A 23,813-nucleotide genomic window follows, 5' to 3' on the forward strand; every position below is an offset into this window, starting at 1 on the left:
GCGGGGACCGCGGCTCCTCCCTCCTCGGCCCCGGGCTCCCCTCCTCTTAACCCGCGCGCTGGGGCGCCGGGGCCACTGGGCTCCGCCGAGCAAGCGAGCGGTCAGCGCGAAGCCGAGCCGCGCGTCCAGCCCGCCGGCATGGCCCCAGCAGCGGCGTCGGGGGGCAGCAGCCTGCCCAGCGGCTTCTCCGTCTTCACGACCTTCCCGGACCTGCTCTTCATCTTCGAGTTTGTGAGTGGCTGGCGCGGCCGTGCCCAGGGAAGGGGCGGGATGGGTGGTGGCGGCCGGAGCCGCAGGCTGCACGGGTCTCCGGAGCGTCGGGGTAGCTGGGCCACAGCGGGGTGTCCCTCCTCCCGTCCCACGCCCCGTCGTTCGGCCCCCTCTAGACAAGGGCAATGGGTGGACAGTCCCCGGGACCCAGGTGGGAAGTCCAAATTCGCAACATGGGTCGAATGTTGGAAGCAGGCCTGGGTCCACCTGCCGTGCGCTGGTTTCAGAGCCCCCCTCCCAACTCGCTTCGCTGGAGTCGCGCAGAGTATGCCCTTCCGAGAGGGCGACGTCCTTGTAGGAGTGCCCAGCTTTTCCCAGGGTTAGGGTTTCGAGAAAGAAGAAAGAAGAAAGAAAGAAAGAAAGGAAGGAAGGAAGGAAGGAAGGAAGGAAGGAAGGAAGGAAGGAAGGAAGGAAGGAGAAAGAAAGAAAATTAGGAAGGAAGGAAGGAAAAGGAAAAGGAAGAAAGAAGAAAGAAAGAAAGAATAGAAAGGAAAGAAAGAAAGAAAGAAAGAAAGAAAGAAAGAAAGAAAGAAAGAAAGAAAGAAAGAAAAAAGATAAAAGAAGGAAACCTGAGTACGCATTGCCAACTGAGGTCTGCAGATTGGGTTGGTGTAGTATAAGGAGCTGAATCTGGATTATTCTTTTCTGGCATTTGAAAGTTTCTGGCGAGTGAACGTTCTTGCCACCACTTTGAACTGGAAATAATAAAACAAGCCACCGTTTGATCGCCACAGTCACCCTGCCCTGTGCGGGCGGGTGGGGGTAAGGGAGAGGGAGTAGCCTGAGCGGTCCTGGGCCTCGGCTGACCTTGGGCGGCAGGAACCCCGCTCCTGAAGCTGGAGCTGCACTGTCTCGGCTGCTGGTGGCTACGGAAAGCACTTCCCACTCCCGGCTCTTAGTAAGGTGGTCGCTGTGTGGGGACGCTTCAGGTCTCCCTCAGCCTAACTAACCGCTGCGGGGGGCGCAGTCCCTTACCTGGGAGGGGGCGTGGTGTATTTACTCTGTGGGTGTGGTGCGTTGTGGTCACAGAGACTCCTTCCCTGCACCCCCACTGGAAAAGACTATGTCCTAGCTTGAATGTCTAAAAATGGGACCCTGGCTTCTTATTGTCTGATTGGAGGCAGAAAGATGTGAACAGCAAAGGAAGCAACTTCTGTTCTCCGTGGAGGGTTTGGGGGAAAGGGCTAAGGGGGCTGAGGTTGCCTGGGGGCGCCCTATCACTGAAGTGTGAATTGCATTGAGCCCAAACCTGGGTGTATCCAGAATACCTTCAGATCCTGGAGCTAACCAGAATCTAAGGAAGTGACATCTAGAAGACACCCTGGACACCACTAAGCCCAGTCCCACCATTTATGGATGGGGACATCCAGGCCCAGAGAGAGGATTCCTTGCATCCACTGGAATATTCTTTTCCCAAATGGCTCATCTGCACTGCCATGCAGCAGTTAGCCTGTGCTTCCCCAAGACTGAGTTTCTGAAAAGAGCACATAGACCCTATGACTTGGGAATAAGTAGTGGGTGGTTTCTTCAGAGGCTACTGCATTACAAAGGCAGAGTTTCATAACCAAAACAGATGATGGCTAATGGTGAGGTGTGATGGGGCAAGAGAGATTTTTTTAAGCAACAAAAGATATTCCTAGTGGCTTTTAAACTGCCCTTATAAGTGGCTTACAATGTCTTTGTAGCTGTTTGAGGAGCATTAAAACAAGAATCAGAGTGTGTTACTTGAACTCCAGGCTGAAGACTCTGTTGTACCATCTTCCTCTTGCCCTGACAAGAATGGGCTCAGGTGGCAGAAGATAGTGGCAGGTGCGGGGGGAGGGGGGGCTGAGGGGCAAGGTGGGGAATGCTGGCTTCACCGAAGGGACAAGACTCCCAGTGCCCTCTGCCTCCTCTTGGTATCACAGTTTAGGGGAAGGAGTGCCGCTGAGGGTAGGAACAGCCCAGCCAAACAGAGCAATCAGCTGGGTGGGGACGAGAGGATACCACCTCCGAAACCCAAAAAGTGAAAGAAGGCTGAGTGTGGGAAATCTCAGAACCACGAGTTAGTGGAAATTTACTCCTCCCGAGGCAGTTCTGTGGCCTGAGATGGTAAAGGCTTCTAGAAAAAGTCATTCTTTCTTGCTTGGAACACTTTCCTCTCAGCTGTGTTAGAAGTGATTTTTTTCTCCTTATGGGCACCTGAGTGGCTCAGTGGGTTAAGCATCTGACTCTTGGTTTCAGCTCAAGTCATGATCTCTGGGTCCTGAGATCAAGCCCCACAGCTGGGCTCTCTGCTCAGCAGAGAGTCTACTGGAGATTGTTTCTGCTTTCCCTCTCCCTTTGCCTCTCCCCCCACTTGTGCTCCCTCTCTCTAGAATAAATAAATAAGTCTTTGAGAAAAAAAAAAAGATTTTATTCTTCTTAATCTCAGCCCTGCTCTCCCACTTCCCTTGCTTCCTCCCAACTCCCCAAGAGACCTTGGGTGCCTCAGTGTGTGCCTCTGAATCTCTTTCCTCCTCTCCAGAGTGGGGATGCACCCACGGGGTGCTTGGGAGAGCAGAAAAGAAAGCCGACACTGGTTCTTTAAGTATTCCTCTGCACAGTTTGTAAGATTTTAGAGTGGAAACTGTATGTGTCTTGATGTGTGGAAAGAGTAGTGAATTATAGAACTCTGAGAAGGGTTTTTTAAATTACAGACTATTACAACTCAACAACAAAAAGACACGCAACCCACTAGAAAATGGGCAACAAACTTGAATAGGCATTTCTCTAGAGGAGCTTCATAAGCATATGAAAAGAGGTTCAGCATCATTAGTCATTAGGAAAATGGAATAAAAACTACAATGAGGTATGATTTCATGTGAAATTATGGTGATTATTATTTAAAAAAAAAAGATTAGGCATCCCTAATCTGTTCTTCTCTTGATGGACATTTTGGCTGTTTTAAATTTGTTCTTTTCTGCTGGTGCAGATGGCATTGCCAAGAACATTCTTCTATGTGCCTCATTAGCTACATGTTGGGAAGTTCCTCCCAGAACACATAGGGAGGATTTAACCTCCTGCTTCATAGGAAAGGCACATCTTCCTTTTCCCAGATGTTATCACATTGCTGTTCAAAAGGTTGATTCCAATGTCCAATCTCTGGAAGCAGAGTTACCCAGCTGATGAAGCATAATTAAGCTCAGGCCCCTTCCAAGACCCTGCCTTAGTTCGCCTTCTTTGATAAAGAAGGTCCCCAAATTGTCTGTTTCGAGCTAAACCTGGACCTTTCCAGCTCCTACCAGCAGTGCGTGAAAGTCCCCACTGTTCCTCATCCTTGCCACACTGGATTGCATCAGAATTTGCAATTTTCTGCTAATCCAATGGGTGTGAAATGCTTGGGTATGTTCTAAATCTGTGGTCCATTGAGTTGATTAGTCACAATTCATACCCCATGCCTGACTTCCCAGTAGCCCGAGAGTCACAGATGCCAGCATCCAAGGCCAACAGGGTGGAGCTCCCCTCCTCTCCCCTCTCAAGGCAAGGAAACTGCCCAAAGGGGCTGGGAAGGGTGGTGACTCGGGGGAGGGGTGGGTGGCAGTATACGGCAACCTCACTCTGGCCCAGCACCCCTATCCCAGACCTCTGAAAGCTGTAGGGCGTGGTAGGAAGTAGAAGGCTGGCCCTACCAGGTAGTGTGAGCCACACAGGCCATACCGCTGTTGCAGGCAGTGGAGTCACAGGGGCACCCCCCCATTGAGAGGCTCCCAGCAGAATGTCCTGTTTTCCAACAACTCACCTGGAGGCTTTGCTTCTGGCCTGTTCCCCTGTCCCCACTCAAGGGGAGACTTTTTCTTTGGGGATCACAGTCTCTTGTTGCCTCTTCCTCTTCTTTTCTAAGCCAGGAGCTCTATGACACTCAGACCACCATTCACGGAACAAAATGTTAACGTCGAATGCTCTTTGTCTCAGCTCTGGCCAGGGCCAGAGGAAGCTCTTCTCACAAAGTGCCAGGGGAGGTGACTGGCCCGCGCTCTCAGAACTTGTGAAGGAAATGCCAAAACACAGGTTATGAAACCATTAACTTGGCTCCCTCTTCCAGCCACTGACAGAGGAAAAAGGAAAAGCCACTGGCTGGAATGGCTGGGGATGAAGAGAGACTTGGGGAATGCAGAAAAGGAGGGTGAGAGCCAAGGCTCCTAAGGGTTCACTTTTTGAGGTGAATGTGAAGTGGGGAGCTTCACCTGGAAGGGGGTTTGCAGTTTCGATACTCACAGTGAACTGGATACAGTAGTTACCCAAATGAGACTGTTTCTCTCACCCAAAGAAGCTGAGGACTTTTATTATTTGAGAGTGACCAGACAAGTCCTGAGACCTGCCCTAGATTTTCACCTGCCTGGTAAACAGCTGCCCTACAGAGCCGGCGTGGAGCAGTGAGGGTGGGGTAGAGGCAGGATGATATAGCAGTTTTCTGGTGGGTGGTCCACCTTCTGGTTACATTGTGAAGACAGCATGAGGACTCATAGGAGATGAGAGTTGTACTCACCGAAACCGAATTTTGAATTTTTCGGAGCTGGGAGGAGACTGAGGTTGGGGGTGGGGAACGGGAAGGGGGGGAGGCGGAGGAGGGGGTGGAGCCCAGCTTCCTCAGGTAACTCGGTCTCCAGGGTGGCACTTCTTACAGTGACAGCAAGTCATGTCCAGGATTTTGCATTCACCCCAACACCCATGATGATTTTTTGCCCACAGCAGAAAGGATCATGAAAGGGCAGCCCAGGGGAGGGCCTGGTTCCCTTCTTCCCTTTTCTCCATGTCCCCCCACCCCCACCCCAGGAGTTGAAGGGGCAGCTCAGAGCCACTGGGGAGCTCCCAGCCCCTGAATCTGCTTGTAAAAAAAAAAAAAAACCCTGAAGGATCTGAGTCACTAGGTCAAGGCTGGGCCCAAGAATCTGCATTTGATAAGCCATTGATTCAGCAAAAGTTTGGAGTGGCCATCAGTAGACCAGCCCACCCCCTCAATGTTTTTACCAGGGACAGAGTAGTGGAGACAGTGCTTAGTGAGAGGCTGGGGCAGGGAGCCAGATGCCCTGCAAGGTTCTCCTGGGTTCAAGGCAGGCACCCTCTGTGCTTCTGGTGAAATTTCCCTGCTGCCCCAGCCAGGGACCTCTTCTGTAGTCACCAGGGAGTGGGGGCTGGCCAGTGTAGGATAGCGGCTGAGCTTGGCCTTCACTGGCTGCGCCCACTGACTCCCGGCCCTATGTCCTTGTCTTGTGTTGGGGGCCCCTCTCTGTAGCTGTTTAGAAGGGGATAAGGACACTGCCTGGCTTTTCTCCTTTCTTCCTCTCTAAAGGGAGGGGAAGAACTATAGTAGACGTCTCTCAGGGGTTTGTTCTTGGAGTTGAGAAATGACTTTTATGGTTTTTCAAGAACCAGAGGACTGCTTTGATCAGGAGTCAGTGGCTTTGAGCTGTTGTCTGGAAACTGTTTAGTGTGATAATGGGGCTTAACTCCCAGATGGTCATGCATTTGTCATCACAACCTTGGTACTTCGAAAAAGGTTGCTTTTAAGCTTCCTTAAAAGGGACCTCTAAGTAGGTCCCTCCCTGGCTTGATGCAGATGGGATAATACCTAGGGCCGGAGGAGGTATCCTCTGTTTGAGTGCTTTCAGGAGAGGAGGATCCCAGATGCCGCTGCAGGGGAGGAGGAGCGCTAGCTCACACTCGCACTCTGGTCACTCAGGTTGGGTCAGGGACAAAGGCTGACTATTTACACCTACACCTGCCACGCCCTCTGCGGGAAGGGCTGGGGGATGTTGATGGGGGTTGCTCACAGTGCAGCCTAGGCCAGCTCTGCACAACCTTTGGAGTGTCTTGGCTTTGCTCTGGGATTAGGCGTATTCTCTGGGAAAGGCTGTGGGTGGGGACTGGATGGTTTGGGGCCTGCCTTGAGGTGGGATGGGGCCAGCCAGTCGACGCCTGGATCGGGCTAGGGGCTGAACACTAACAGATTCATGTTAAGCCCTGGCTTCCAACTCCAGCCCCCTGCCCCCTCCGCCCCCCCCTCCCCCCGCTACCGCACCCCCCTCCACACACACACACACAAGCCTGCCTGGGGCTTCCTTTTGGACTCCTAAATATCAGTCCTTGGACAAAGTGTTTTGGACCAAAGGCCATCAGGGGCAGACACTAAAATACTCCAGCAGGTGTTCTCTTCAGGTGCTGATGGATACGAGGACAGTGAGTGAGTGGCACCCCTCATTCCAGAAGCACTAATGCCATGGACAAGTGTAGGCTCACTCTACACTGGCTTCAGGTTGTTCCTGGGGGCCTGGAGCAGGTTCTGCTACTCTCTGCATCTGTGGGGCCCCAGCTGGCCTTATACATTCTGGTGGAAAGGCCTAGCTCCTGGGTAGCTCCTGCTGGGCACCAGCAGCATGATTATTTCCCAGGTAACGAACTAGCATTGATTTAGTGATTTTGTGCAAGGCTTAGCTCCAGGCTCTCTGCTACTCCCACCTCATTAATAGCTAATGTTCTGCCCACACTGGGGCAAAACAAGTCCCTAAGGCCTGAAGAAAATATGTAGGAACTAAAAGAAAAGCCTTGTCACCAGCCGTCACACATTGATATGCACGGCAGTGGGAAGAGGCACAGCCAGTCTCAGCTGACCTGAAATTCCACACCATAGCCCCGGATTCCTGTTAGAACGAAGTCAGGCTGGGAGGGAAGGGACCAGGAAGAGGAGGAAGGGGCCAGGAAGAGGCAGGAGGAGTAGCCCCGAAACACTCCGGGATCCAACTTTGAAGATGGCCCTCAGAAAACCAAGGGCGCAGGCTTTAAGGGTGGGAGGAGAGTCCTAGAACCGAGCAAACAGAGAAGGACCAAAAGTGAGACTGGCACCCTTACACCTGTCAGGAGGGGTGAGGGGTGGGGGGCAGCTCATGACAGATGTCCTGTTGATGGACCCGGGGATGAGTACTGCAGGCCTGTGCCTGCAGAAGAGGGAGTCACGTCCTTCAGTGTTCTGATCTTTCGCTTGTTTTTTGGTCTTAAACACAAACCTTGCTATTCTTTCCCTCTGAAAGAACAGAGCCTATTGAGCGAGTGGAGGGGTGGGGGAGGGAAAGCCTGCCTCCGGAAGCCACCTCCCTTGCGGTTCTCTCTAGACCCGGGGTGGCTCTGGCTAGAGAGCCGGCGGGAGGCTCAGGGACTAGTCTCCTGGCATTCGATGTGGCAGTTCTCATGGCCATTTCCAAAGCGACCCTACACATGGGGAGGTTTCATGGTGAACTGCTTGTGGGTTGCCTTGGGTAACTGCCACACGCGCACGGAGGAGAATCTGACCCAGGCTGCACAGCCAGCCTGTCCGAGCGGGTGCTCAGCAGCTGTGGGGATGTGGGCAGGCAACTGCACCTCAGTTTCTGCATCAATACAATGGTGATATAATGGCACCCACCTTGAGGATTGAGGCGAGGAATGAGTGAATGAGGGTAATATGCACAAAGCTCTCAAAACGACATGATGCACATAGTTACTGCGCGACAGCTGTTAAGTGCCACTATTAATTTACCAATGACTCAAACATCTGCTCTGAGATCAACTGGCCAATCCCTGCTAGAAGGAGGGGTGCAGAAGACCCATTCCCCTCCTCTGCTCCGAGCTGACCCTGGCCAGCCTGCTGGGGTGGCAGTCCTGCCTGCCTCCTGCCCCAGGGGCAGGGGATGTCTTAAGCCTCTCTCCTGCCCCACCCTGTCAGCTTGGTGCCAGGATGGGTGGGGAGAGCTTTGTGAATTCTCAGTGTCATGCAAATTGCTGCCTCTACCCGGAGCCAGTTACCAATGGGCCTGGGATTAAGCCTTACAAAAATAATTTATCTTCAAGTGTCAGTGTATCAGTGTATGGCCACCATCTGGAAGAGCATTGATTCAGGAAGAGGGTGGCCTCTGGCACAAAAGTGTGTCCTCACCCCTCCCAGTCTCCTTACTGCCCCGTGGCTTATGATAAGCCAAGCACGGATGGGTAGAGGGGCCTGACAGGAAGGATTCCACTTTGCTTTTGTGTCTTAGGACTCTTTCTAGAACCAGCCCATAGCCCTGCACTGGTCTCCATTCGAGGTGTCCCTTTAGTGCAGGTGGCATGGTGGGACTAAATTCTCTATCATTTAAGCCCAGACTTCCCCTGTGCCCCCACCTGGAAGCCCACCCTGAGAGCACTCCCTTTCCTGGCACTTGGCACCTGTATGGCCATCCCTTGTTTGGCTGTGTCTCCTGCCTGGACCCTAAGTCTGTCCATGTTCCTGGCACAGATCATGCCCTCTGAAGCCTTTGTTCTTAACCTGTGTTGGTAGGAGAGGGGCTACTTCTCGTCTCCCACCTGGCTGCTATGAATCACAAGGGTGTCTTTGACTCCAAGGGGGCAGATGGAGGATGAAATTGACAGTCACCTGCAATTCCCAAGAAAGAACCACTAGGACCCTGGAAAGAAGCCCTGTGTGGGCAGTCCCTTCCCGCTACACAGGGTACACACCTGTTTTGTTTGTTGGCTCACCACATTACTGTCCGACTTAGTGATGCCCATTAGTGCCTCTTGTTTTTCTTGCACTGCAGCCAGCCCCATCTGGTCTAGCATTTCCCTGGATGTGCCCCCCTCTTACAGGTGGCTTACTGGCATTTTTCACGGAACCTCCTTGTCTCTGTTTATCCTGCTGGGTAAAGCCCGTGGGTATAGGTGAGGTTAGGAAATTTTTCCATCCAAATGAGGACATGCTTGTCTGAAAGCCCCTAGCTCTGTGGACCAGAAAGAACTTTTCATTCATTCAGGAATGGGTGACTGTCCTCTGCACGGGGAGGGAGTGACTAGTGGCCAGTACCTAGAGCAGAGGTATAGTGTGTACTGTGGAAGAGATTTCCCCAGGGCTGGAGGGAAGTGGGATTGCAGGCCTGGACAGAGGCCTCTTCTCCATCCACACCCACTGTGTTAATGTCACTGCAGACCTGAATTCACCTCTAACCCTCTGAATCTCAAGTCTCTAGCTCCCTTTCCACAAACAGACTCAAGGCTCCCTGAGTCTTGGCCTTACCTCCAGATTAGATGAAGAGACACTATCCAAGCCTGCCTTGAGAGGCCTAATGGCACAATGGGTCCCCCTGGAAGAATGACCCTGGTGATGAAGGGTCGGTGGGGGGGCTGGAGCAACTTGCATAGGTAAACTGAGTCGGGTGGCCTCAACACCACTCCTGGTGTAGCCTCAGCAGTCAGACTCCCAGTGAGCTGCCTTGTCAGCTGACAGAGGCAGTGGGGGTCCACACAGGGAGAATCTTCTGACTCCTCCCCCCGCAGACACCTCCCTATGGGGTCTGTGTAAATTGCTGGGCTCTGTCCCTGTCCTGGGCAGAGATGTTTAACTGGTTACCCTCACTGGGGTCCTGACATGTTTACCAGGACCTGACTCTGTGCTTGGTGGACCCAGAGCTGCTCCAGTGGAGTCTGGCAGCAAGACTGGAAGGGAGAGATGGATCCGTGTTTTAGTGCATGCCTTTGGCTAAGGTCTACCTATGGGGATGTACCTGCCTCAGTGCTGGCCATGGTCAAGAGCACTCTCGACTTCTGCTAAATGCATGGATGGACAAATGAATGAGGGAGGGGGTGAGCCAGGGAAGCCTCTCCTTTGATTTGTTGGGGACTGAGTTCCTCTACAACAGCGGGGTGAGGCTCACACAAGAACCAGAGAAGCTGGCATAAGCCCCACACGTGTGCTTCCTGCCATCACCACCCCACCCCCCCTCAGTACAGGAAAAGAGTCCCCAGCCTCCCTCTCAGATCTGTTTTCTGAAGAGACTCTTCTCTTCAGAGCCAAGGGTCTTTGGGGAAGGCGTCAGTGTTTGGGAATCTTGTCTTGGTCTTCCCCTCTGACCTCCCTCTGTGCCTCCTCCTACCTGGTGCTTATGTCCTCTTGACTTCACTGTGGTACCCTACCCTTCTCTGCAATAGCACATCCATAACCAGCCTGTACACACACACACATACACACACACTCAGGCACACATGCACTCATGCATACGCACCCACACACACACAAATGCTCTCCACTCTAACTCACAGAATGATGAATCTTTTTAGCCACTCAACCATTAGAGCTCATTGAGCTTCTCCTAGAGCACACAGTTATTATACTGGTCAGATCACTTACATGACATCCCTTTCTAGCATTGCAATAACCCCTGACCACTAAAATAATCCAGTGAGCATAGACATTTCTCTCAACACAAATTGAGGTTACTGGTCCAGGTGGCCTCGAGAGAGCACCAAAGGGCTCAGAGCTCACAGCAGCTGGGACTTGTCTCATCTGGTGTGGCTATCTTTCCTTTTCCTTCTTAGGGAGATGATCTGAGGCCCCCTGACCAAAGTGGCAGGATAGCTCAGTGGTAGGTGCACAGCCTACACTCAGTGACCAGTTTCCTTTGCTTCTCAAGAGTTCAGATTACAGACTCCTGTTTACGTGTGCCTTCAGGAAACCCACACCGTGCCCTCAGAGCCATTGGGAATTCTGGTGCTGGACTCCAAGGCGCCACGCTACCAAGTGTGTGTGTGTGTAAAACCCTGCATGAGAAGTCCTCTTTAAGTTCACACCTTGACTTGGGATTGGAAAAGTGTCTTCTTGTGAAGACCCTGACAAAGTAAAATGGAGCCCCAGAAAAACATCCAGAGAATTTGAGCAATTCTCCCGCATTGACCTCAGTTATCCCAGCCGTGCCGCAAAAACACTGGGTGATTGTGGACGCAGAGCTCTTTCAGCCTTGCACAAGCAGTGGAAACACCATACAAATCTCAAGAATGTGCTGGAGGATTCCTTTTCCCCCTTTTGTAACCAAAGCTCATTGTTTGAAGGAAAACTCTCTCCCATTTTAATGTCCTTTGTGTTTCCTTCCACAGAGGCAGAAACATTTTTCTCAGCTTTTGATTTTGGGGAGATCATCAGTTTTTCTCTTTTTGATGTTTCTGAAGCTATTTTTAAATTCAAGATCCCAATACGGTTTGGAGTGGATAATTGTGCATGTTGAGATCCTAGACCTATGGGAATCTTCACATGGTTACAGAAGAGGCTTTGCCTCATCATATGGCAGCTGAGACAGCAAGCGCTCAGGTGCTCACCATGTGCCAGGTACTCCGCAGACATAACCCCATTTCACCCCAACCCCATGGGGTGGGTGGGCACTGTTGTTATCACTGTTTTTCAAATAGGGAACAGAGAGGTTAAGAAACCTGCCCAGGAACAACTGGCCACCCAGCTAGTAAGTGGCAGAGCTGAGATCGAAACTTGGTAGCAAAAAAAAGAAAAGAAAGAAAGAAAAAGAAAAGAAACTTGGTAGCCTGCCTCCTATGGATTAAGCTTCGGAAAGAAAAATGGGGAACCTTGTCTAAGTTTATACGAGAGCTCCCACAGAGACTATTTCCTGAGGTAATTTTTCTTGTTTTTTTTTTTTTTTTTTTCAAAAATCATTTGATTGCACAGGCACAAATATAAATTCTTTTAGGTCTTTGGAATTCTTTTAGTTTGATTTTGTATATTACCCCTGGTTCTTAGGGAATCTCAACTCTGCTCAGCATCCCAAACCAGACTGAATTAAAGATGGGTGGTTTCCAATCCTGAAATACCAGGGGTCGGGGCCTCAGATCACCAGCTCATTCCTACACAGACACTGAGGCTATATCCCTGGATCTGGAGGACAGTCGAGGACAAGGCAAGACAGGGATTGAAATCTTGAGGAAAGAAGAGGAAAGGGAGCTTTGCACTGAAGCCCAGTCAGGACCTGGAGAGGTGCCTCAGCTGGAATCACCGGACAGTCGAGCAGGGTGTCGGAGACAGGAGCCAGTTCTTCTTCTGTTTGACAGGAATCACCAGAACATAACCCCAGGGCTCGTGTTATGGAAGGATGTTCTAAGGCTTTTGGCAAACAGCCTGGGATGTCTGTTGCATATGCTAGAACTTTCCTTCTCTCCACTAGAGTCAGACCCTGGGCATTGATGTTTTTTCAAGGTATCCCAGGCAATTCTAGCACTGAGTGAGGGCTGCCGACCACAGTGTTAAACCAGACCTGCCACCATTTTCCAGCTTGGGGTTCTGGACCCCACAGAGAGAGCTCAGTGCAGAAGATCCTAAGGCCACCCAACTTAGAGGTCGTTTTCTACAGCTACCATAGCCAGCTGCACCATCTCTGTCTGGGAGTACAGGGGATGACCTGGGTGTAGGCAGGGGGTGGTGGGAAGTCCGGCCCCTTGACAGAGATGAGCAGAAACTGGAGTCATGCCTCCACTTGGATGACTAATGTTTCAAAATGATTGCCTGTGAGCATTTGCTGCCTCTGGGAGCTGGGAGCCGCTTGGAGGTTTCTTTACAAAAGGAATGCTTGAACCCTCACCTACCCCCCTTCTCTTGACAAATATTTGGCCAGTGGGGTCCTGAGGCCAGGATGGGGTGGACTGCTACCTGCCCGGGAAGCCTTATCTCCCCGGGTGTGGGCGCTCTGCTTGCTCTCTCTGTTTGCTCTCTGCACACTTAGTAGGTGGAGTGGGGCAGGCACTGGCTTTGTCCCATGGTTCACACTGAGCCCCAGCTCTCCACGGAGCGGGGTCTTGAAGGCCATCACATGGCCTAGGGATCTGCTCTGCCTCGAGGCTCGACCCCCTGAGCCCCACCTTCAGCCACCCCTCCCCCTCACTGCCTCCCCTAGGCCCAGCTGCCGGGCCTTCTGAGGCCCTCACTGCCGCTTCAGCATCCTGTGGACTTGCCTCTTGTGTTATGTTATATTATTATATTATATACTCCTTCTTCCCCCTGCAAAGCCACTTCTTGACCTTTCGGCCCAGTTACCCAGTTAGTCCAACTCTCCCTCTGAGACTTGACTGGAGGCCCGCACCAGTCCAGGCCGCTGTGCCACTCCGGGCTGTTATCATCCTGCCTTGTAAGTCGGCTGCCTCTGCATCTGTCTGTGAGGGCAGCTGGCCTCGTGGGTGAGCAGCATCTTACCCCGGTTGTGGGTGGTGCTGGGCACAGCGCCAGAAGCTGCACACTCACATCCATAGTGCCAGCCAGCGTGCGCCAGCCTGCCCTGGGGAGACCCAGCTCTGAACTGCCACTCGTACACAAGGAAGCCGAGGCCGAGAGGCTGACTCATGCCGCGGCCTCCTGCGGCGGCTCGGGTGGCCAGAGAGCCCCTGGCCGGCTCCCGAGCACCCTGGTGGTGGACGCTGCGGGGCCGGGGCCGCCGGGACTGCCGACAGCTGCCGACGTGCATCTGCACGGACTTCTCACTGCAGTGGTGCCTGCGCCCGCTCACAGGCACGTAGCTGGGAGGAGATGCCGCCGCTCGGCCTCCCGGCCTCAGGGATGGCCTGCTCCCACCTCAGCACCCCTCCCAGGCGGGCCCCCGGGGCTCCTTCCTACAGCCCCACATTTCTCCCCAGAGACCCAAGGGGCAGGGCCGTGGTGGCAGAGGACAGGACCCCAGTTTTAATCATTTCATCTATGTCGAGGGCATGACCTTCATACGATGTGCAACTTAAAATACATTCCAGGGACAGACTGGGCCTGGAGCGTGCTTCCTTCACCAACGTCCCTGGGAACCAGTGGCTCCTCGCCTGTTTCCAGCTTGGAGGCTCCAGAATGAGACACGTTCACCTCATGTGCCTCACATGGCAGGGGTCAGAATGGGCCCGTGGGGTGTGCTGTGATGGTAGAGACATCTTGTAAAAGTTCCCCTGAGAGAGACTTCCTCTCCTTGAAAGACATTATACTAAAGGAAAGTAGCCAGTCATAAAAGCCCATCTTTTATTATATGATTCAACTCAGGTGAAAGTTCAGAATAGGAACTATAGAGACAGGAAGTAGACTGATTAGTGGTCCCTTAGGGATGGGAGGGAGGGAAGCAAGTGATAGCTAAAGGGTACAGAGATTCTTTCGAGGTGATGAAAATGTCCCAAAGTTGGGCTGGAGCCAATGCTTGCACAAACCTATAAATATCCCCAAACCATTGAATTTTACACTTTCAATAGGCAATTTGTAAGTGAATTATATCTCATTAAAGCTGTGTAAGATAGAGAGAGAATTGCTTCCCACCATCTTACTATGAAACTTGCTGCCATAGATAAACTGTGCAAAGAAATAAAAAGCATAATTGTTAAAAGGATCTTCACAAGGTCGGACACCCAAAGGCAGGATAGGGTCCTGAGGTCTGCCAGGGGGCAGGGGCCGGGATCGAGCCCAGGGTGGGCTTTGCTCCTGTGAACAGATATTCTTACCACAGGCTCCAGGAATCTGAGAGAGAAAGAGAATGAATTTTCCAGGGAGCTGGAACACAGTCTTCATCATATAGGTAAAAGTCCACACCTGAAGCAGGTCAAGTGACTGGATGAACTTGGCACCCAGAACTTCCCTCTGCCTGGGTGCCAGAAGCTCAGTGTCAAAACTGGGACCACATCTAGCTAAGCTGCATGCTCCAGACTCATGGCAGGCAATACATAAATCATTACAGTTTACCCATACCCATCCGACAGGAGACCCTGAAGGCTGGCCAACTAACTCAGACACTGATGCACAGCTGGACAGATGTCCCACACCCAGGAGTTAGCTGTGAACAAGGGGGACCTCACCCCCACCATCACATGGCCACATGGCCATCTTGTAACTAACCCAGAGCACCTATTTTGTGCTGGCTGCTGCCAAGGAGAAGCAAGGGCAGGGCTCCCTGAGAGCATATGAACAGGGAACCTAACTGAGATTGCTCCTCCTTGGATGGTCACCTGGTGTCCAGGCAAAGGATGCCCTGGAGAGGAGGATCCCAGACCTTTGCCTCTGCCCTCCAGACAGGCATGCCCAGTTCTCCTACCTCCCCAGGCCGCACTTGGGCTTCCTACACCTCCAGCATTTTCGTGTCTCTTTGTCAGGGCCCATTATGAGAAAGGCCAAGTAATCTGTGTGATCTTGGAGGTAGCTATGGATGAAAAACACACACATGCACAGATCTTATGGTACGATTGTCTAAGGAGTTTTAGTTAACTGTTTGCTCCAATGATTACAAGTTGTAAAATGTGCCCCACTGCCCCTGCCAGTGCCTTCAGGGACCCTCAGATTCAACAGTAGAGGAAGTGTTCTGGTCAGAGATGCCCATATCTGATTCATTAGGCTCAGCTTTGCTTTGATAACTCCAGATTCTTCATTTCTCTGAATTTTCTACTCAAATGTGACTCTCTCCTGATGCTTCTCAGCTGAGAGGGTCAGAGGACACCTGTGAGGACGACGGTCTCTTGCCTAGCAGGTGGGCAAGGAAGCCAAGCAGATACCAGAGAGGGAGCCAAGACACCACTCGAGCTCACACTGTAGGGGACGGAGGGCTGGGGGGCAGCCTGTCCTCAGCCCCTAGATGCTCTGAAGGACCTTGGAGACCTTTGACCACAGAGCCCTGTCCACCTGTGCCCCAGCCTTACCAAGCACAGTCCTTACCTGGGTGGGGATGGCAGAGGAGGCTGGGCTGCCTTCCCGGGGATGAAGAGGGAGAGTGGAAGAGAAGACAGGCCCAGCTTCAGCTCAGGGAGCCGAGATGGTGGCCTCGGGGGGTGTTATGACTCCTACGTTGTCCTGCGCTCCTCTAAAAACATGGGCTTCCTGAGCCTTCGGACAGCAGCAAGGGTGTCCTCTGGATGAGAACAGGGAAGTGCTTCTCTCATACCAGTCCTAGGCCACCAAAGAGGAGGAGGAAGGGGAGGAGGAGGAGGAAGGCAGACCTCTCCACTCCAGCCCTGACCCTGGTAGTCAGAGTACTTCCTGGACTTGGGGATTTAAGGGATCAAATATTGTTTTTTAAAATTATGCTTATGACATAGTGTGGTTGATTTACTGTGCCAAGTAAAGACCAAAGAATCAACTGGTCACTAACCTTTCATAAGAGAAAATATATTTTAATGTCAAAATAGGAGGATTTAATCAAGGATAAAACCTTAGAATAATGATAATATGGGGGGAGATAAGTCCTTTCCTGGGATGACAAATGACTTAACGTCCACGTGCCTCAGTTTCCCCATCTGAAAAAACAGGTTGGTACCTTGTCCACAGGGTTGTTGTGAGAAATAGCTGAGTTAATATTTGCAAAATGCTAGCGCCAGCATATAAATGCAATATGCGTTTTTGTTAAATAAAAAAATTGTAGTTAAAACGTGAATAAAGGCAAGCAAGCAGGGATGGGACTGAGACTGGCAATGCCTCGAAGGGGCAGTAAGAGGCATTATTGGTAAGGAAAAATGCCCACCACCGTTCTCTGCCTCCTTTCTGTTTTTCTGCCCCTAATGCCCCAGCAGGATTCTGGATCTGGTCCTTCCTGTGTGTGGGCTCTCCTGCCCCGATATTCACCCCTGCCCTCCTTCCCTCTGCAGATCTTCGGGGGCCTGGTGTGGATCTTGATTGCCTCGTCCCTGGTGCCCATCCCCCTGGTCCAGGGCTGGGTGATGTTTGTGTCTGTGTTCTGCTTCATGGCCACCACAGCCCTGCTTGTCCTGTACATAATTGGTGCCCACGGCGGGGAGACTTCCTGGGTCACCCTGGTGAGTCACAGTCTGGAATGTTTGAGGTGGGTGGGTGGGTATTGGACCCTCTCTCCTGGCAGGCCGGCTTTTCCAGCGCCGGGTGAGGCCGTCCTGTAGATTGCCTCCTAGCCCCGTTCCCAGGCTGAGCTGGCCAGGCCTTCGGCTCTGAGCTCTCCCCAGCGGCCCAGGGCCCCCCATGGCAAGGAGGTCAGGAGAAGGTGAAGGCAGAGGTTGCCTGGTTCCCATTGGGTCTGCTCTGCTTTCTCCTGCATGACTGCCTTTTTCATGGATAACCAGCAGCCCAGCCGCCCCTCCCCATACCACCTGCACCTGCCAGGTGCCTGCTGGCATCTCCTAACATCCCAGAGAGCTGGATTCCATCTTAGGAGGGGGCAGGGACCTGGAGGCTGCCCTTGGCTGCCCAGTGTGAGGCCAGGCTTACTGGCCAGTGCCCAGTGGTGACCTTCTAAAGCAGGGTCCCCAGAGAAGGACTTGGAGCGGGGAGTGGGATGGCCCATTAATTCTGCATAAGTTCTGCCTTGAAGGCCCTTCAGGGGGATAAAACTTATACATGGAATACCTGCCCTTTACCTACAGTGGAAGGGGGCAGGACCATTTGGCCAGGCCTCTACCCTCAGAAGCCCTTCTACTTAGACTTGCAAAATAACCTCCAAATGACAGCTACTCAAACTGCATTCTGGTTCCTCTTTGCTATTAAACTTATCTGGAGCTCCCCTAGCCCCCCAAAATGAAACAATAATAAGACAAAAGTGACAGTGGAAATGACCTAGGTCTCTCTCACCCTGCCCTCGTCCCTGAGGCCACCCGTGATGCTTCTCAGGGCCAGAGCCAATTTCTACCTGTGAGATCCCAGGCTGCCCCTCCTGACCCCCACCTCTTCCTTGATTCTATCTCAAGGGAAAGCTGTGTGCCTTCTCCCCTGAAGTCCTGACTATGGCCCCCATTCCAGTGAAATAGAACCAGGTGGGCAGTGCTGGTTACACAGCCTCTGTGAGGAGGGGGCTGGGGGCTGATGATGGGTGGATGGGGCAGGGGTCGGGGCAGGAAAGCCCTTCTTTCCCAAAGGAAGCAGCAGAAGATGAGGGCAGGATCTGAGCTACGCCAGGAGGGAACAAGTCGAGGAGACAGGCCTGGTTAAGACCGCAGCTGCCCACCTCTCTGACAGTGCTTTCTGACCCTGCAGGACGCAGCCTACCACTGTATCGCTGCCCTGTTTTACCTCAGCGCCTCTGTGCTGGAAGCTTTGGCCACCATTGGGATGCAGGAGGGCTACACCTACAAACAGTACCACGAGAACATCTCTGCAGTGGTGAGTGCCGCAGTCAATTTGCCCCTGGTCCCAGCTCCCCCGCACCCTCCCCCTCATAGAGGGTCAGCAGAAGGCTGCTTGGGCCCTCCCCTTTCTTTTTACTTCACTGACTTCTGAAGAAACGAAGCCCTGGAGAAGGGAGATGACCCATGACGTGCCTGAGCCTCCTTTAGCCCTCTGGTCAGTGCTGCGCTGTGCAGGCCTAGGTTGGCCCAGGGCTCTGTGCCTGGGTGGGCTTTGCAAAAGGGAAATGACCATGAGTGCCACAGAGTATCTGAGCCCTCCGTGAAGGATCTTATTTAACTCTCCCCAGTACCACTAGCATGTAGGTGCTCTTATTATACCCATTTCACAGATGCAGAACTAGGACACCAAGAACATGGATAACTTGCTCCAAGATGGCCAGGAATTCCCAGTGTCCAGGACAGCTCTGTCACCCTTACTCTTAGCATCTGTTTGAAGTGGTGAGGCTTGCCACTTGGGTCTGCTGGCTCTCCCTGAGTGATCTTCCCTCAAATCACACAGGCTGGGGGAAGCCTTGAGCCCAGGGATGTAAAATCAAGTGGCTAGTGTCTCGCCAAGCCCTGGCTTTGGGGCTGGGGCTGTGGAGAAGCCTTTCTGGGCCCAGCATGTCCAGAGCCCTCCACTGTGGACGTTTGCTGCTATAATAAGACCTTGTGGTCTTCTTGATGATGTCTCCTGCCTGACAACTCTGAGAACCCACTGCAGGAGGAGGCGCCTTGAGCAGGTATCTTAGCTTGCTCATCTGTGAAATGGGCCTATAGTTCTGGTCTGACTCCCTCGGGACTGTAGAGATGCTAAACACTCTTCTCTAGGCCCTCACAGTGAGCAGTGTGGGGCCTGGGGAGGGGGGTCCTGAGCCTCATTCACTCCATCAGCCGAGCAAATGGGGGTGTCCGCAGTGTGTGGCCAGAGTACACAGGTCAGGAGGGCCTCTGCACTCTGAAAGAAGCCTTCTCCAACTGCAGGGTCAGACTCACCAGTGGGCTTTGAGGTCATAACCCCATTTTCTTCTTAAGGGAATGAATGAGAATGATGACAGAGAGTAGGAGGGTGCTTTGATTCACAAAACCTTTCTCCAGAGCTCTGCACATGTGGGCTCCCACAAGTATTCGAACTCGCAATATCAGATGTATTTCTAACCCTGGGTGTTGCTTCAAAAATATGAAAAAGCTTCGGGAAGTAGCACTCCTCAGATTTCTGGGGGTCGACCTGTGAGTTATACAAATGCTGAGGTCAAATGTGGTGATCAATCACAAGATCCCAGCTCCAGATGCCTGAACTGTACCGTCTCTACTTTTTGGTAAGAGCAGAGCAGAGGCTGAGCGGAAAGCCATGGGAAGGGGCATTGTTGGGCTCTACGGAAGGGTTTGGCAGGTGGTGCTCTTCTTGCTCCCAAAGGGAGGGGTCTGAAGGAAAGTTCCTGAAAGCCTCACCTGGGTCCCTATGGGCCCATTCTCTGCCCCAAAGAAGCCACATATTCCCCCTAAGTTCCCTGCCTACTCTCCAGTTCCATAAACATGGCCACTTCCTGGTCCCTGACACCCCCTCAAATATCCCACAGTGTGGGAGTGTCTCCCACTTTGGCTTATCTTCCAAGCTGGCTGGTTTCTAAATAGTAACACAACCAGGCAGCACCTTGGTTGTTCCTTCTTCCCTTGGGAGACTGGTGAGGTGTTTCCTTTGTCATTCTTCAAATAACTCTTGTAGAGGGCCTCATACCCCCCCGCCCCATCCCAACCCCAGAAGCCTTCTCTCCCAACAGACAGCAGCAGCAAGGCATTTGACAACAATTTCCATGAAATGATTGCAGGTAACGGTAGTGAAATGCACCTGGAGTGTGGCTAGCACAATGACCCAGATAGGGTGAATGCCTCTGCCCATGGGACAGATCTCTAGTTGAGAACCACTATGATCTACTATGTTCCAACTTTTCTTTTTCTTCCTACCGAAATGCAACATACATCCAAAGAAATGAGCAAGTTGCAAATGTACAGATGGGTGAATTTCCATAAAGTAACCCCTCTGTGTAACAAGCATCCAAATTGAGAACTAGAACATAATAAATGGCTCCCAGGATCCGCTTGTCCTGCCGCTGTCACTGTGCACCCAAATGAAGGAACCGCCTTCCTGATTTCTAGCTACCTAGTTCAATTTTGCCTGCTTTTGAACTTCATGTAAATGGAGTCATACAGTGTGCATTCTTTTATGTCTGGCTTCTTTCTCTCAACCTTAGGTTTGTGAGGCTCATCTGCATTTTGGGGTGGAGATGTACAGTGTTTATTCTTGTTGCTGTATAGCATTCCACCTGTGACTACACCAACATCTATTTATCCACTCCGCAATTCTTCATGCCCCTCCATTTTTGTTAGTTGAATTAGACAACACATGGGCATGCCCGGGCAAAGTCGGGAGTGCCGGAATCAAGAATCAAAATGTTGGGCACCTGGGTGGCTTCCTGGTTGAGTATCTGCCTTTGGCTCGGGTTGGGATCCTGGGATCCTGGAATCGAGTCCCACATCGGGCTCCCCATGGGGAGCCTGCTTCTCCCTCTGCCTATGTCTCTGCCTCTCTCTCTCTGTCTCATGAAAAAAATAAATAAAATCTTAAAAAAAAAAAATGCTGCCAGCAGGCCGAGGCAGTGGGCCAAAGGTGATATCTGAGCCCGGTTCAATGTAAAGTCACGCCTTTCTATGCAAAATATCAGTTGTTCTGGTGCACAGGGCAAACCCGGTCCAACCACATCATGCCTTTCTCCTGTCCTGAGGGTAGCCAGCCAGGAAATGAGGAGGAACCTCAAGACCTTCTCCCTCACATTCCTGGCCTTTGGAAGCATCTGGCCTGCCTCTCCCCATCTCTGTGTTACTTAGTTGGAGCTGCCTCAAAAGCTAACTTTTCCCTCTATTCTTTGCTGGCAGCAGACAGTGTGTGCCAGAGGGATCCCGGGGATTGGTGGGAATTACTGAGGGCAGCTGGAAATTTCTACAGAAATCTGGAGTAACACGAATGGCAGCCATCATTATGGAGAGGGGATTCTGAAGACCCAAGGCTATGCATTCATGTCCCTGGCTCTTAGTGTCCCAGTGTGCCATTGCTTGACCTCACTCGGAAAATAAGTGTTTCCTGTTACTGCCGGGGACATCTGAGGTGCTCTTGCCAAGGGTTCTCATTGGGTCTGGAATTCCCCAGACACTAAACTGCTCCCCTCTGACAGGAAGAGGTGTTCTTTTGGGGTGGGCCACTCATTCACATACAACTGTGCCTTTTAGACAGTGTTCAGGGGTTCCCAGATGAGTTCTCTTACATTTGTTATTAAATAACTCGGCTTACTCATCGCCTCTGGCCAATAAGGGTGAAGGGTTCGCCCATGTGTGGAGGCAGGGAGAGAGCAGGCACGATGACCGCTAGTGTTTATGGGCATTTTCAAGAGTCATGGAACCGTAGCTGCCCTAATGTTGTGCCTGGGTTGGAAACTCTTGACCTCACACCCAAGGTCACAAATCCAGGTGCAGATATTTGACGTGGGGACAGGAAAGCCTTCAGGGAGGCCAGCCACGCAGAGCAGGGTGGTAGGAATAGATGGTGCCCACATGAACACAAGTCAGGGACTTGACAGGGACAAAGTGACCATTTGCCCCATTTCCAGGGCCTTTGTTCCCAGCATCAAAACACCAACCGGATCTTTCCAACAGCTTTCTCAGTAAGCCCCCTTCCTTTTTGCAAAAGCTCCCATCCCTCCTCCCTGTTCCAGTCCCTCACTTCCTGTGAGCCTGGCACACCCTTGCCCATGCTTATGAAATTAAGATTCCTGGAGTAAAATTCTAGTAGGGATCTGAGGATGACCAGACAGCATCAAGACCTTAACCAGAGCCAGCAAACCCACGTGTTCATATTCCCTTAGCCAAGGCCAGTGGAATCACAGCTGGTACACTCTAGCCTTAGTGGTGTGGGAGAAGGAAAATTTCCATTAAGAGCAGTATTATTTGAAGGGTCTCTGGGGGTCTCCATTTCTAGTTGGGTCACATCAGCACGATGACATGTGATGGCAGGTAGTTGACCTTGCACCCCACGTCCTATGCATCAGTAAGTCACCCAGAGCTCTGTGCTGAAAGCATTATGGGACCACAGAACAAATGTCTATGGGAATGACGAGAAGCAGCGGCGGCCCATACCCTTTCAGGCCATCGTCCCCAAACACCATGGGAGTGTGGACAGCCCACGCATTGCCCCCCCAATGCACCCCCATTAATTGTTGTTTATCTCGGTTTCAGGTGTTTTCATATGTGGCCACTCTGCTGTACGTGGTCCATGCAGTGTTTTCTTTAATCAGATGGAAGTCTTCATAAAGCAGCAGAACTTTTGCTGAAAACCCAGACGGTGTTAACTGATCAGCCTGCCTTCCAGCATAACATTTTAGAATGCACAAATACTCTCGATGGTGGAAAAAAGAAAACAAAAAAGCGATGCTCTGTTTCTTGTGGGTGTTATGTTTACTCTCCCATATACCTTCATGTCAGGGCTGGGGGCCTGTATGTTTAAACTCCAACCACTGAGCTGTCTTTCTAGAGCTGTTTCCTATTTGTGGAAGGGGGCTGTGGGGCTGGGAAATAGGGACTGTGCCCACGAAACAAAGATCCCCTGGTGACCCCTGGACCGGATCTTGAGAACTGTCTGTTGGACTTCCCACAAGCTCTTTTGAGTACCCATCCTGGGGCACGTTTCCAAGTCTTCATGGATAGTCTCCCTGTCCTGGGGAGTAAAGGTCACCCAACAAGTATCTGCAGATGTCCACAGTGGAAGATGATAAACCTTTGAAATACTTTATAAAATGCCTTTATGCTCAATACTTTTGTGGGGTGTTCTGGGGGTTTTGTTTTTAATTTCCTAGTTTCAGGGACTCCATCATTTCAGCCTACTTTCTGAGGAATCCTTTGCCTTATACTGAATCTCTAAAGGCAGCCATCAAATGGCAGTTCAGATGACAGCTGTGTATGCTTGGCCACCGCACTGCCGGAGAGCCCGTCACTGGGTATCCCACCCTCCCCAGCTACCAGGTGCAGCAGACAGCTTCACCCTTTCTGGAGACTCGCCAAGTACCAGCCTGGGGAACTCCTGTCTAATGCAGCACAGACCCCTACAATACAAAGGAATCTGTGTTCCATTAGAAAGTCCTAAACCCGGGAGCACCTGGGTGGCTCAGTTGGTTGAGCAGCCAACTCTTGATCTCAGCTCAGGTCTTGATCCCAGGGTCATGAGTTCAAGCCCCACATTGGGCTCCACACTGGGTGTGGCACCTACTTGTAAACAAAACAAAACAAAACAAAAAAACAAGTATTTAAGCCAAAAGAAAACAAGATGCAAAAGTTTCTTCTCCTTATGAAGCTGATCAGAAATCCTCTGGGCAATGTGCTTTGTGTTTTGTTCCAATTAGGGATATGGATAATAATAAACTGTTTTTGGAATTTCTCTGGGCCACTCCCAAGGAGGGCAAGGGGACTACTGAGGGAAGGGAAGTAAGAAGACAAGTGGTGAGTGCCATGTTTTAGGTGTAGGATGTCTGGATTGAAAGGAAAGGAGACAGGAAGGAGGGCACTCAGTTAGGAATCCTTAAAGCCTAGTTTCCATTTAAAAATGCTGCTTTGTCCCTTTGCTCAAA

The 23,813-nt window shown here is 51.7% G+C and overlaps 1 protein-coding gene across 1 annotated transcript; it reads left to right on the forward strand.

Moving 5' to 3' along the window:
- The first annotated feature begins 58 nt into the window (after window positions 1–58).
- Window positions 59–23,001, forward strand: MAL (mal, T cell differentiation protein (MAL blood group)). The gene is made up of 4 exons (XM_072770285.1): window positions 59–231; window positions 16,657–16,824; window positions 18,011–18,136; window positions 22,429–23,001. The coding sequence occupies exons 1-4, from the start codon at window positions 139–141 to the stop codon at window positions 22,501–22,503; spliced, it is 462 nt and encodes a 153-aa protein (XP_072626386.1). The 5' UTR covers window positions 59–138; the 3' UTR covers window positions 22,504–23,001.
- The last annotated feature ends 812 nt before the right edge of the window (window positions 23,002–23,813 follow it).

This window comes from Canis lupus, chromosome 12 (genome assembly GCF_048164855.1).
Source record: "Canis lupus baileyi chromosome 12, mCanLup2.hap1, whole genome shotgun sequence".
NCBI classification, from domain to species: domain Eukaryota; kingdom Metazoa; phylum Chordata; class Mammalia; order Carnivora; family Canidae; genus Canis; species Canis lupus.

What these genes read in the sequence shown, in the direction of transcription:
- MAL (XM_072770285.1), top strand. Translation starts at nt 139, where the DNA reads ATGGCCCCAGCAGCGGCGTCGGGGGGCAGCAGCCTGCCCAGCGGCTTC. An exon ending in TGCTCTTCATCTTCGAGTTT is followed by an intron (nt 232 to 16,656) that starts GTGAGTGGCTGG and finishes TTCCCTCTGCAG; the next exon opens with ATCTTCGGGGGCCTGGTGTG. An exon ending in AGACTTCCTGGGTCACCCTG is followed by an intron (nt 16,825 to 18,010) that starts GTGAGTCACAGT and finishes CTGACCCTGCAG; the next exon opens with GACGCAGCCTACCACTGTAT.